Source organism: Anguilla rostrata, chromosome 9, assembly GCF_018555375.3.
Source record: "Anguilla rostrata isolate EN2019 chromosome 9, ASM1855537v3, whole genome shotgun sequence".
Taxonomy (NCBI): Eukaryota; Metazoa; Chordata; class Actinopteri; order Anguilliformes; family Anguillidae; genus Anguilla; species Anguilla rostrata.
The window spans coordinates 29,336,374-29,350,711 of NC_057941.1; the positions used below are offsets into that span (position 1 = coordinate 29,336,374).

At 38.3% G+C, this 14,338-nt stretch overlaps 2 protein-coding genes across 5 annotated transcripts in view; one reads left to right on the forward strand and one right to left on the reverse strand.

The window, feature by feature from the left end:
* sptbn4a (spectrin, beta, non-erythrocytic 4a) overlaps positions 1-10,024 on the reverse strand; it is a 29,934-nt gene extending 19,910 nt beyond the window's left edge. For all 4 annotated transcript variants that reach the window (XM_064349300.1, XM_064349299.1, XM_064349303.1 and 1 more), the window contains exons 1-3: positions 9,346-10,024; positions 8,950-9,096; positions 1,150-1,410 (exon numbers count right to left, since the gene is read on the reverse strand). In XM_064349300.1, the coding sequence (XP_064205370.1) occupies positions 1,150-1,410; positions 8,950-9,072 (384 nt within the window). In that variant the 5' untranslated portion in view covers positions 9,073-9,096; positions 9,346-10,024. The remainder of the gene's footprint in view (positions 1-1,149; positions 1,411-8,949; positions 9,097-9,345) is intronic.
* A 2,828-nt stretch (positions 10,025-12,852) lies between these two features.
* Positions 12,853-14,338, forward strand: part of LOC135262327 (cadherin-related family member 2-like) — a 33,409-nt gene continuing 31,923 nt past the window's right edge. Inside the window, exons 1-2 of the mRNA XM_064349298.1 lie at positions 12,853-13,485; positions 14,150-14,213. Of these exons, the coding sequence (XP_064205368.1) occupies positions 14,162-14,213 (52 nt within the window). The 5' untranslated portion in view covers positions 12,853-13,485; positions 14,150-14,161. The remainder of the gene's footprint in view (positions 13,486-14,149; positions 14,214-14,338) is intronic.

Here is a 14,338-nt window from a genome sequence, read left to right on the forward strand (position 1 = left end):
CAGAGAGGACACAGATGATGAAGCAGAGACAGAGACAAACAAACAGCAATATAATAAATATAAGTTCATCATTTGTTTCAATTGTTTTCTCATACCCGTATTGTCCATGCTATTGCATGTTTTACAAAGATGTAATGGTACATACAATAAATACCAATAAACGTATCCATGTACCTGTCGAAGACATAAAATTCAACTGCTGCTACTTTCAACGACACTCAAGTATTTACCATACTTGCTGGCTGTACTATTTAAAATATATCCTTTGAGTTTTATCTATAGGTCTATATTTAGTTACAAATTTATTTTATTACATGTCACATTTTTATTTTAATTCAATTTCACCCTTTAAAAAAGGTTAAAGGTTAATAGTGAGTACTTGAATGACAGTAAAGGCACTGAAGATTGAAGATTACCTGGTTAACTAAGGGGACACTTGCATTTACAAAACAGTGTTATCAGCATATAAATATAGTGTACAATTCTTAATAGCAATGTCATTTATATAAATTGCTAGCCAAAATAGAGCTCTGGGAGATTCCTTGAGAGATCCCAAGTTATGTTTATAATGGTCATGATGGAAACAGGTCCATAACATACTCATGGAAATGGTTGTTAGCCATGTGACAACCAATATACCATCAATACCATCGATTTATTTCACCACTGTTGTAGTGGCTTGAAAACATGGCTGACCTAGGACTGCAGGCTATCCTAAGAAGGCCGTTGACGAAGATAATGAATCATAGCTGTGACCCAAGACTAAGCTGGCATCTAGTAGACTTTCTTATCCAGGATAATGTTCTACCTGGGAGTCAAACCTGCAACCTTTAGATTACAAGCCCAGTTGTCTAACCACTATACAACACCACCATTCAGTGTAGTACATATGCATGTATGTATTTTTCACACGATAATTTATCCTGTTGACTTAATCATTCTTATTGCATCTAAATCACTTTCTCATATGTGATGTCCTTGGGGTTGGGGGAGGATATTCAGATTTACAGTATCTGTGCCCTTGCATCGGCATGTCTGTTTTCATGTGTTTTGTCCAAAGGAATATAACAATACTACAAATTTTCTCACCAAAAAAAAAAAAAAGAAAAGACAAAGTAAAATGATGCCAGAGGAAATGAATGCAGAAACCTGTAGCTTGCCGAGTTGCTTATTGCCAGTGGCCAGATCCTGAGTGTAGTCCATCTGGTACAGCTGGCCATCCTGCCGGGAAAGCTGACTGCTTAAATTTGTGTAGCTTTGCCTCCGGTCTCCCTTGTTATTCTCAAAGAGCTGCTGGGCCTTGGCCTGAGTGTTGCTTTCCAGGTCCTCCCAGCACTTCCGGATTTCTTTCAGCTTTTGTTGCACCACAGAACTCAATTCTGGCTTCTCGAGAATCAACTGCTGGCCTTCCTAAAATTACAAGAAAAGGGGTGGACAGAAAATAGGGATCACAATTTGTGCATGGAATGGTATTGCCATGTTCTGAATAACAACTTCAAAAAATCAGATGGTAAGTAAAGAGTTGCAGTATTTGCTGTTTTAAAATGTATTTTCATCAAAAACCAAGAGGACACATACGCAGAGTAAAGGTGATGAAAAGTTATGTGTAGTCTGATACATTTATTTTAGATGGTCTTATCCAGAAAAACAGGAGCATTGGAGGACTGAGGGGGTGTTCTCCTTCTGTGATGAATATGTTTTGATAGACATCCTGCTAAACAGATTCACATATAGTGATTATTTGGCTAGCCACCAGAGCATGTAGAACTGCATGGTAAATGACTCATACATCAATGAATCTGAAACCTGCCGTATCAGCACTAGGAATGAAGCTATTCAGTCAGTCACGCACAAGCCAATACATTCCCAGTGATGGGAATACTGCCACATTGACTGCCAGACTGGAATCAAAAGCTGTTAATTACCATCTGCATATCTATCTGTCTGCGTTATCAAACCATTGATATCTGGCTTGCTAATGTCGATAATGGGCCTGTAACACATTTAAAATGTCAAAAAAAACTAAGAAAGATTTTGTAACTAGCTTGCAAGCTACGCAATTTAATCTGGAAGTGAAATCATCCCAAACCATATTTTTGAACCTTGGTCATTATTTTAATACTTCTGTATTGACACAGCATAGCATATTAACACTAACTTAGCTAGTTATTTTATCTCACTGAGCATAGATGTGTTCCTCCCTGCACTGCTATATTTTACCTTTTCCATTTCATGTACAGCATCTCTGACTGGCTATATGTGCAAAAGACAGCTGCTGGCCAATGTTAGCATCTTATAACAGGGCCTCATGCCCATTGATTCAGCCTTCTATCATTTTCAGTGTAATATCCATAAAATGCAACACCACAGAGTCACCAGCAACAAGCCAGGCTTGCATTTGAATGGTGATACTCTTTTTTACCAGCATGGACTTCCAGAAGTGTGACTCATGCATGCTTTGACACTCCCTGATAACCAAAGGGAGTTATCTGCTTGGGAAAAGAGCATGCATAGCCCAGGCATAGCATGATGGCTGCATTCTGAATATTACTGTGTTCTGTACTTTTACCATGCCTTGTTCAGTGGCCAGTAGACTTGGAGGAATTATCCACCGCATATCGACCTTGACACTGCTGCTTCCAAGAGTGTTTGAAGCAGGAGGAGATACCGGTAGGCTGCAGTGAGCACTCATCTTCCCTCCTCTCTGAAGCAGCTCCCCAAATTCCAAAAGATATGCTGTGCTTAAATAGGGTTATAGCTTTAAATGTAACACTATATACCACCAACCCATATCCCACCAATCAGTTAATCACTCTTAAATTCTCTGAACCAAGGTCACCTGCATTCACGGTTTTACCACATTGAAAAGTGGTAATGTCTTGGTCGAAAGATCGTCGTCTGCTACAGTTTCGTAGCAATTATTATGCTTTAGAGTGATGAGGGGAAAAGTCTCCTTAACCACCACCAATGTGCAACACCGACCTGGGTAATGTACAGCAGTCATTTTGCGCCCCAATGCTCACCACACATTAGCTGAGGTGGAAAGGGAGAGAACGGTTTTGAGCTGGCCACTAACCATGCCCACACCTCCTTAGCTTCAGCCATCCAGCAGAAGCAGGGAACATGGTGGCATGGCTGCTGACTTTTATTTTCATTTATGTCCCAAAATGATACCATGTTAAATGACTGGCAAGTTTCCAATTAATGTTATAGAATCAGCTGCAGATAGCTGCCAGGGTTACTATTGACTTATATCCTAAGCTATTTGTAGTTTATGAACAGCTCAATCACATTTGAGGATTACTATTGTCGCTAAAGAGCCCATTTGGTATTACTTTGGCCTGGGACAGTAATCTCCATAACATTTTCTTAACATAACGTTATCCTATAAAAATTTGGCTCACCAAGTAATGCATCATAATTTTGTACAGAGGGATAATTTAACCCTTTTAAATGAAGATCTTGGGGCTTTTGCGTGGTTCATCCTGATAAGGATATATTTCAAATGTGTGGATGGGCCCTACAGTCTGGTATTGAAAACACACCATGCCTGTGCTGACTGACCACCAGTGTTATTGTCTCATTGAACACCAGTGACCTCCTCTGGGCAATTTCAGCAGCTGAAAGTCCACCCGCTGAGCTGTACACAAATACTAAGACCTTTAGCACGTGCACAACCTTTTAGCACATTTAAATCCAATAACATGACCAATGTGTGCTTAAAGGTTTTGCACATACTGAAGGTCTCAATAAATCAGGCCCAGTCTCTTCCTCCCACTTATGTCTGTGTGAACTGACTTGTGAACTGCAGTGTGATGAGAGCAGCAGCTGACATTGCATGCTTCAGAGGAGAGCACATGCTTGTCTGCGCTCTCCAGAATCGATAGCCGAGGTTGCAGCAGTGAGCGCTGATCAATACAATTGGGCATTCCAAACTGGGGGGATGGGGGGAGGGGGAAAGCATGCATACACAAATGAATTAATAAATAAATAAAAAAACCTCCAAAGAAAAATCTTGTAGCAGGTGCTCTAGATGCTGTGGTCACCTTTACGTACATGTTCCGGGAATGCCCTCATGTCTTTTTGGGAGTTGGCTGGTGATGTGCTCTCTCAGTTAACGTGTGTGGACCCGCCCTTGTGCTTGGGGCTGCTCCTTTTAGCGGAGGCACCCAAATTCAGCGGAACATACACAAGAGATGCCTCTCATTGGCAGCCATGGCTACATCGAAGAAATTAGTCCTGGAGGGCTCGGTGGAGCTTGGCAGCTAATCTTATTTATTTGGTGTTTTTGGTTTTAGAAAGGTCAATGAGCAAAAATCTGCAAGGAAAAGCTGTGTAGTCCTTACAGTACCTTCATTGTCACCCCAACACAGTGCTCTGAATTTTTTTTACATCCCCTCTCCCCTTTCCCTTACCATTTTGTCCTCTCTTGTTGGACAGTGCTTAGGTTATATCCTTGCTCTTTCTGTCTGCCCATATATAATCTATACAGTTCTATCATTATCTCAAAAACTAAAATGGTATTGACAGCTTTCTACTGCTGTACTGATCTGCGGTGGTAGGCCTAAATGTTTACACTATGAACCAAAAGGACTTCCATTAGGCTCAGCCATTTATTTTTTTCAGATAAGGTTTTTTGTGTGTGACAATATTCCATCACAGGCTATTATCATACACTATTAAACTCTTGAAGAACATCTTCCATTTCATACAAATATACTGGGCTTCTACCTGCTGGTTCATTGTGTCACTGCAATGATTGGGTTATTTCAATCCACCAAGTTAATATTCACCAAAAGAGAATGGCAATAAGGTAAACTAGTTATGGAAGCCAGTTCTAGGAATAGGTGACATAGGTGATCGCCTAGGGCCCCATCTGTAACCACAACCCCCCCCCCAAGTCTGCATTTGCACCCCCCACCCCCCTCCCTCCCACCCCCCAGCCAGTCAACTTTACAGCAGGCCCAGTTAGTTACATAGGAAATGACATTCATACCTGCCCTCCCCAACAATATATGATGCTATGGCAGCCCTATCTGTTCTGTTTCCTGTCACATTATCTTTCATTGGCTCTGTAAAAATGAGGGTACAGTCAAATTTCATCTTGTCAGCAGTTGCATGGATATTATGTTCAATGACATGAAAGTCCTGAATTGAATACTTCTTTCCCCTTGAACAGAGACCTACCAGCTGCCTACCTTTTTTGCCAGAATATTAATCCTCATATGTGCGATATGTTTAATAGTGAGAAATAAATGAGATGAGAAAAATACATGCATGATGTATAATGTAAATACAATACATAATTATTGGAATATCCAAGTAAGTACATTGCAATGTTTCCATTGGGTGGTCTAAAGTCAGCCACTGAACAAATTTAAATTGTAATGCTTTATGTGCTTGACAAATATTTAACCCATTGAAAAATATATGTAAAATCAACAGCAACTGCATACAGTAAGAGTCGTGTTAAGCAAGTGTGCTCTCAGATGACACTCAAAATATGTAATATAAAATGCTTATTCTTTATGGGAAACTGTTCCATAGTTTTGTTCTGCATACACTGAAAAGAATGCTATTTTCATTCCATTTTATAGGAAATAATTTTTTTTAAATTATTTTGTTGTCTTTTTTCCTAATTTGTCAGCTGAGTAATTTTCCTATTTTATATCCCTTTTTAGAATAATGGTATTTAGTTTGTTCTTCCTGTAGAAGTTTCTGCTTTCTTAGTTAATCCATTTCTGCTGTAAGTCCATGCTTTGTTAAGTTATGAACATTTTCTTGAATCTGAGTTTTAGTGTAATAGTTATCTAGTCTCTTTATGACAAGCAAATTCACTTACAAAACCATGGATGTCCAACCAAAAGTTCACAAAAACAGTAGTTTCAGTAATGAAATGACATATGTAATGACATAGTAGTCAGTTTCACCAGTAGGTTATGCCGGCAGATTTGAGGCCTAGGCCTCACTGTCAGCGTAGCTCCAGTTTCATAGATTAATCCCTTGCATCGGGAGTTGCAGCTGTTTGTAGACCTCAAGGCAAGCAGGGGCATAGGTTCTCCAAAATGCCAGATCTAAGCTGGACGAATAACCTTGTCCTTCATCTTGCCACTGCTCTGAGCATTTAAACCACTTAGACCACTCAGACCAGGCACTTTACTGCTGCTTCAGCCCAGCTGCTGCACTGCTGCTGAGAGGACCTCTCACTCTGCTGCACTGTTACAGCAGCAATGAGTGGCTGTGTTTAATACAGTCAGTCATTTGTTATTGCTGAACCACATGCAGCATATCCCAATACATATCAGCAACTAACCTGGATTGGTTCCGGCTATACCTGCCCTGGCATAGCTCTACCCATTCTGCCACGCTAAGTGAGATTGCAGTCTGAGGGGTAGAGGGTGGGGTGGACCACCAACTTCCATGCCTCCAATGCTCATGCTATCATGGACAAAATGCATGGATTTTCATTTATTTTTATAACCTTTGTTTGGCACTCCCTGTACAAACAGCAACATGGGCAACCACCCTTATTGCCTATGCCTAGAACTGGCCTTGTACCTGATTGCATGGCTTAGGTGGAAGTTTTATTGGTAAGTCTGAACTTTTCTCCATTATTGCGTTATTTGGAAGTGCTATACAGTGCAACTTTATGCATAGGCAATGCATGAAACCCTCTTTAACAATTCCAGGTAGTTTGTGAGCTTTGGCCAAATGCCAGTCCAGTTCAATAGACTGAATTTTGAGGATTTCCAAGTATGAGTACAACATGAACCTTGCATTATTGAGAAGGCAAATGCAGTCGCACATACGCCTAAGCTATGGATAGCCCCATCATCTATTACTTTTTTTTACACCATTGCTTGTTGTTTTGTGTGCATCTATGGTTAAATTGCTGTGCTGAATCTTCTGAATATGTGCATGGTGTCACTCGAATACTTTGTTTAACAATCCATGTTTGCTTTCTTTCCTCTTTACATGTTAGGAAAACAAATGACTTTTATAGGAGTCACAATTAAGCACTAACTGTGTGATTAGTCAGATTATTGTGCTAATTCAGTGCCTATGATGACCCCCTGAATCCCTGTTGGTCATGTGCTTTAGAAAGTCATGTGACCTTATATATAGTGTCTTTGAACATGAACTGTGACTACTGTATTCTTTGTACAGTATGTGCTTGTGGGTGAACCATTAAAGGGGTCATGCTAGCCAAAGCTGGGCTTTGTTTTCTCTGTTTTGGATTAGTTTTGTGTTTTTTATTGTAATTATCACTGTAAATACATCTCTGTGGAATGGATATTTTTGGGTCTAGCAGCACAGTAAAAAGCACCATTCACTCAAAGCTTTTTTTTTTTTTGTTCAGAGGACAGTCTCTAACACTACTGTTACCTTTGGGTATGGTATGATATTTGGTTAGCTACCGACTGCACAAAGCAAATCAGATATTGGTCACAATATAAAAACAAAAATGTGATATGGGCCTCATTTAAAAAATGAACAAGAGTTTTTAAATATCACTCAACACAAATTCCCAAAGGCCTCCAATAGCTGTTTGCCTGTTAACTCACTCGCTAGATATCCATCTAGCTATCCTAAATATCCTTTCTTCTGCTGACTTCATAATGCCACACTACTAGAGCCCATCACTTTATTTAAATGCCAGCCCCTTTACAGAGGTATGTAAAAATTAAAATAGATCGGAAATCTTGTATGGAAATAAACAATACTAAAGGGTTGTAAAAAAACAACAATATAATAGGTATATCTAAATGCAGGAAATGGAAAGATCAGAGAATGGTGCAGCCCCCACTTTTCACTGAACACAGGGGATGCACTGCTAAGAAAATCACAAGGTATAAATCCACGAATGCCAAAATAAAATTTAAAAATTTAAAAATCAAAGAGCAAAAATTGAAACCATACAACCCTTTAATCGATGTATAAGCCGATTACAATTATAGAATATTAAGAGAACATATCACCTCTTAGGTGAGGAGGTATTCATAATACCAATTCATAAAATTGCACCAGGCTGTGACACTCCTCAGTGTAACCACAGCCAAGTCCAGGGTTTGTACCATAGAAATGTATATGCTTATGTAAGCACAAGGTTGCTTACTACAAAAAAGCATGCTACATTTAGGAAAAAAGAGATATAAAGCCTTCAATATTAGCAGTTCTTTTTTGACCTTAGGAAGGTATGTGATTTGCTATGATCAACATTTATCTGAAACAGTGATTGTAATTATTTTTGTGTAAAATGTGAAGTAATAAAGCAAATCATAAAATGAATAATGTAGTAATGATGAATAAGCAACTTGATATAGTTAACATTAGCATAACATAGCTGCTTATGACTGTAATATTGCAACAGGAAGACTGCTTAACTAGCAAGCTGGCTAAAATAGCATCTTGCGCACATGCATCTCAGGTCTGAATAGGCCTATAAATAGTTTATCAAAACACTCAGGATGCAGGCTTTTGGGGCAGCAGATTCAGACAGTCATTTTGGATCCAGCAAAGCCTTCTGCTGCTCAAGATTAACATCAAGTGAATGTGTATTCGGTCCAAAAAAAAAAACAGAAAAGATTACGGGACGATAATAAACCTATTCATCATAATTATTATCAATCTGATTTTAAATCACTGAGAAAAAAAACTCTGCCCCTACAACCTGCAATGCATGCTCAAAAAGCTGTATTCCTCACCCAAGGAAAGACAAACAAATTTAATAACACAGAAGCCAAAGCATCACATGACTACCCCCTATAAAAATGCGCAATGAGACATGCCAGTTTGCTATAGAAAGAGTCGATGGCAAATCATGCAAAGCATCTTTGTAAAGGGGAGCACCCTGATATCTAACCTTATGGACTTAATGAGCCTCAGCGACCCTCAGGATCGTTTATTAATATAAAGACAAAGAGAAATCAACTTCTCCGGTGCTCTCACCTTCTCAATCTTCTTCAACCACTCCTTATTCTGAGCAAGTTCGGCCATAAAGGTCTGGTGCTTCAGCCACTTCCTATGCAGTTTCTGTGCCTCATCCTGGGCGGTGTCACGGGCCATAAGCATTTTCTCCACAAATCAGTCTTCCAGCTAAGGGAGACAAAGGATATTACCAAGGGCCAAAGGTACTACACCTAATCCTCTCTACACCAGGGATGGTTAATAGACAATCAATCTGACAAAAATAGAAACAGCAGCAGGAAACTGCTCCCCCCCCCCAAAAAAAAAATAAATAAATAAATAAATAAATAAATAAATAGATAAATGAATTATTATAAATATATAAATTAATTAAATATATATATAAAATCATAATAATAGTAATAATAGGACCATTACCTCAATAGTAGCAGCATCAAAAAATCAAAAATAGCAAGCTTAAAGACTTGCAGTCAGGCACTCCTGTATCCTCATCTTTGCCTTTCCCCTTCACTGCACCTGCAGGCATGGTGCAGTGCTGCAAAACAAGGCCATTCCAAAAGATTCCAAAGGATTCCGGCTTATAGACGCTCAACAACAGCCACCGTGGAGGCTTCGCCAGTACAAAAAACAATTCCTTTGACAATATTGCTTTTCTCGCCGTTTTATTGCCCGGTAAAAATACCTCAGCGCAAGGTAGACTAATGGGGGAGGGGCACAATGGCAAATGCCTGTGCAGTTACCGCGAGCAGGTGGAGGACACGATTTGACTCATAAATCCGGAGCTCAGATTTACCCTTGTCTTGGTTACTTGATTCTGTCGATGAAAGAAGAGGCAGAAAGGTATTTATGCCTGGGGAACAGGATCATAAACCAGTCTTGTCATCCACTGAGCTTCGGAGCGGGAAAGATAATCACAGATTGATAAGATCCTTATGACTGTCTTCTTTTTCCTCTCATATTCATCCTACTGTCTTTCACCTGGTTTGAGCGACGTAGCATGGCATCGGTCTTATACTTTGCCTTTCAGCTCTGCCATGTTCATCAGCAAGCAAGCAAATCCAGCATTCCTCTGCTACTGCAGTGCCTGAGCAGCATGACTGAGCGAGTGAGCGAGAGAGAGAGAGAGAGGGGGGGGGGGAGATAGCGAGAGAGCAATGGGGGGAGGGGGGGGTGTAGACCTACGTCATTCCCTAGCATCATCAGAGACAATGTTCTATTCTTGAAATTACTGCACTGAGAGCAGGAGCATGGGGAGTGTCTTCTGGAATTAGCTGAATAAGATAATAGGAGAAAGGCTGGACCACATGGGTTACAATTTGCTGACTGATTTGGAGCACTGATTTCATTTAAAGGGACATTGACCTATTTTCTCACTCAGCTCTTATTTCCTTTAATATCATTCACTATCATTGCTCTAGGTTAGTATATTCTGCCTCTGCTATGGCTGTCATTTAAGAAAAGGAGCATTGCAGAATTATATTTTTGGAGGACTGATTTATTTGGATCTCAAAGCATGGCAGGAGTGGTAATGGTATTAAAATGGCATAGAAATCCCCTTTAAAAACCTGATAAACTCAAGAAATTATTTTTTTATTACACTGAGTCTGCTGCTGAAAACAAAACTGCTGGAGATACTAGAATTATACAAAAATGTGCTTGAAAATCAGCTAGAATATGTCTGGCAGCACTGCGGTACCAGCTGGTGCCTTACATGGTTGAGGTGACTGGGGTCACAGTTGGGAGAGGGGGGAGGGGGTTGGTTATTTTTTACAAAAACAATACAGTAGGGGAGGGTCACCATAAATGTAACAGTTTTTGGATTTTGCTCATTCACTTGCTCATTTGCTTATTTAAATATTTAGCCAAGCACTATGAAATATTATTGATGTCAGCAGTAATTAGGCATTTCAGTTACATTTATACATTAATAAAGTTAGATACAATTAAATTACCAAAGTACTCGCAGTCTGATGTTACATCCATAGCACCTAGTCAGTATGATTTCAGCAGAGGAGCAGAATAATTGTAACAGTAAATAAAAATGCCCTATAATGTGCTTTCTCAGGTTTTTACAACACATACAAATGTTAATCAAGGAAACGCATTTCCAGTGGTAACGTAAGACCAGCCACATTCTCAGTTTATGAAGCTTGAGGCTTTGTTCATAAAGAACGACACTGACACACAGGCAAATTAGTAACTTACCATGTGAGTTGTGGTAATGTCCAAATCGATGAGGAAAGCTGCTTTTGTTTGTTTCTTAACGCACAGGTAAGCTTTTACTAAGCATATAGCCTACCATACAAACAAAGCTGGTGTGTGATTATTATAAATGTGTGTGACCAGGTGGCTGTTTCTTTTCCATTAATCACTCAGAGATTCAACCAGAAAATGATCTGTATTTGAATTTGGAGAAAACCGAAAGCAGGCATGGCTAAAACTGGAATTGGTTTAACCTAAATTGTATAAAATGCCAAACATCCCTGATTTTTAACATTATAATAACTGGCACTGCTATTGTTGAGTTATTAAAGCATTAAAGTCATGGTTTTACAATGACATCAATAATAGTGCAGTTTAACAACAGGTAATAAAAAAAATATTTTATAATTAAAAAAATTGTCCCTCATTTCATTATGAACTACTGGATGCTATGAACTTCTAATGAAATAAAAATGACAGAATGTGCTAACATGTTTTGTTGTTCTTTGTTTGGTAATACTTTTTCTCCCCTCTTTGTCGAAGTCTCACTTTACCTTTATGTTTGATCTGCATAAGCTTGAATAAATTCATTAAAATAAAACATTGAAAGGATTACATCTTAAGCTATTATGCTCTCACTCAAAATTCCCCAAGTTGTATTTTGCGAAGACAAGCTCCTGCACATGAGCTGGCAGCAACATCAGATGTATCTACTATTACAGCATCAATGTATGCACCAGTAACAACCAAATTTGATAAAGATTATGGAATCATGTATTGGAAATCTATTTTCTTAAAATAAAGGACACAACTCAATCAATTTGAGTTTCAAAACCTGCTACGAACCTCTTTTTAGATGAGTCCAAAATAAAAAGCAAAAAAAAATTTAAATGTTTGTATTTATAAATTATAGCAGTTTTCTTATATAGGCTAAGGGAAAATGTATCAAGGCTTATTACAGAAACACTGAGAAAAGCGTTAAAATGTTCATGACAAAACAGATAACGGAATGGAAAGTAGAAATACAAAGTGCAATTTTTTAAAAGGTCATTTCTTTGGTCTTAACGAAATCAGCACATTTCTCCCTCCTTTCTCCTTGGAGTACACGTTTACATAGCCTATGCACTGTCATTATCCTCTTGTAAGCCTATCATTTCTATAACTACAGTATCCACAGTTATTCATCCCCACCCTAAAGGCTTTATCAACTTCAGCAGACGAAAGCAGTGAATGCATTTTGTGTGATAATTTAAAAACGCAATTAGTTTATATATTAATATTAAATATACCGATATACCGATAAATACTGATATTTTTTCTACAACATCTGTATATCATGAGTGAAAACATTTAGCAATGTTCTTTGAATGCCTTTAAAATGAACACATGCTGAAGGGTTGCTCAGCTTCCCAATATCCCCCAGATTCATCAGGCCCCAATCCAGACCACTGAAGACTCATTAATGCAGATAGAAGCAAATACAACCACCCCTTTGTTTTCATTTTGTTTTGGAATGTAGGCCATGTTTTTTGTGTTTGGTCATATTTATGAACAATGTACCAATGTTCTGCACTGGATAATCCTTGGCTGAAGATAGCTATCAGCGGCCATTTGAGGACTCTCTGGGAGTATTTAATTGGAGGAGCTCATTAGTCTTACACACAGAGTGCTCAGATGTTCATGAACGCCAATTTTTATTTTTATTTTTTTTTTATTGAAAGTGACTTGGTTTACCCTCAATCAGCAATTGTGTCCACAATTAAATGTGAATTGTCCACACAATTGCAGATATATAGCTAGGACATGCAGGAATAAAATAGAAGATCTGCCTGGGACCATGGCTGAGGCATTTATACCAAAGGACAGTGCAATTGTCCCTCTAAACGCCCCGTAGTTGAACTTAAATGGAGTTAGCGAAGTGTAATGGTTCAAGTAATTAGTGTGGCGGCTTTTCTACACTGCCAACCCAGAAGACACATCAAAGCTTGCCCTGTTCTTCTCATTTAGTTGTCCTTTATTGTGTGAATCAGATTGAGTTTACGGTATGAACAGTGTGCTCTGAGTTACTGATTTTCCAGAGAGGGACTGTAACCTGACATTTTAAAGCTTTCATTACAGAAGGAGTTGCAGCAAACAACCCATTGCACATTGTCAGATGCTTTATCATCAATCGGAAAAAAAAGGCTCAACGACTATTCTGTTCACAGTGTGTTAAAGATTAATGCTTACAGTTAGGAAACTAATAGCAAAAGCAGTTAATTACTGGTGAATCTAGCCATGTACTGATCTGGTCTTCACATTCTTATAGCTGAGAGGAAGGCATCCAACAGACTGGAGATAAAACCTGCAACGCAAGTAAGTACACTCTATTTCGAGAATTATTTATCTCATCAAATATGTTATCTATTATATCTTCATTGTAGAATTTATCTTTAACATTTTAAGAAGACAGAATTTTGACCATGATTATGTTCCATGTGATAGATTACAGGCCTTCATTCTGATGTAAATAATAATTAACAAGCATATTAAAGACTGTAATCTGTAGTTATGATGCAAAACTAAAAGCAGTTCATACTGTATATGTATGAGGACAGCTGGATTAAAAGTACCTTTCGTTTTCCTTTTAATAATTGCAAGAATGTGAAATATCCGTTCATGAATTTTAGAAAATATTAATTGTAACATAAAACACAAAATACACATTCTCATTGAAGATACAATGGATTATGTAAAATGGGTTTAACTTGACAAAAGCAAATTTCCATGATTGGATCATCTGAAAAAGGAAATAGAAGATTAAATAGTTAGCATTAATAAAAAACAGAATATTTTCATTAAGAGATCAATGCTATGAAATTAATGGGTAATACAATCACTATTAAAAAGTTGAACGAATGAGATCATCAGCCAAAACGTGATCTGACTGGCCTCTTTTATGTTGCATAGTTTATGTTGTAACTTTACATTTAGATGCTCAACCTAAGTGACTGAGAATTAGAACTTTTTTTCTTTGCAGTCCTCGTGGAAAATGAAGGAGGCAAGCCTCATGCTGCTCTTCTTTGCATTGTTCTTCCAAACAGGTGAGTCATTGTGCTTAGTTCAAGGTCATACTTTACTTCTTAAAACTTATGTTATGTGAGGTGAGTGCAGATGATTCTGGAAAATTGTTTTTCTTCAGTACTTTTTTTTTGTTGATAATTATGCT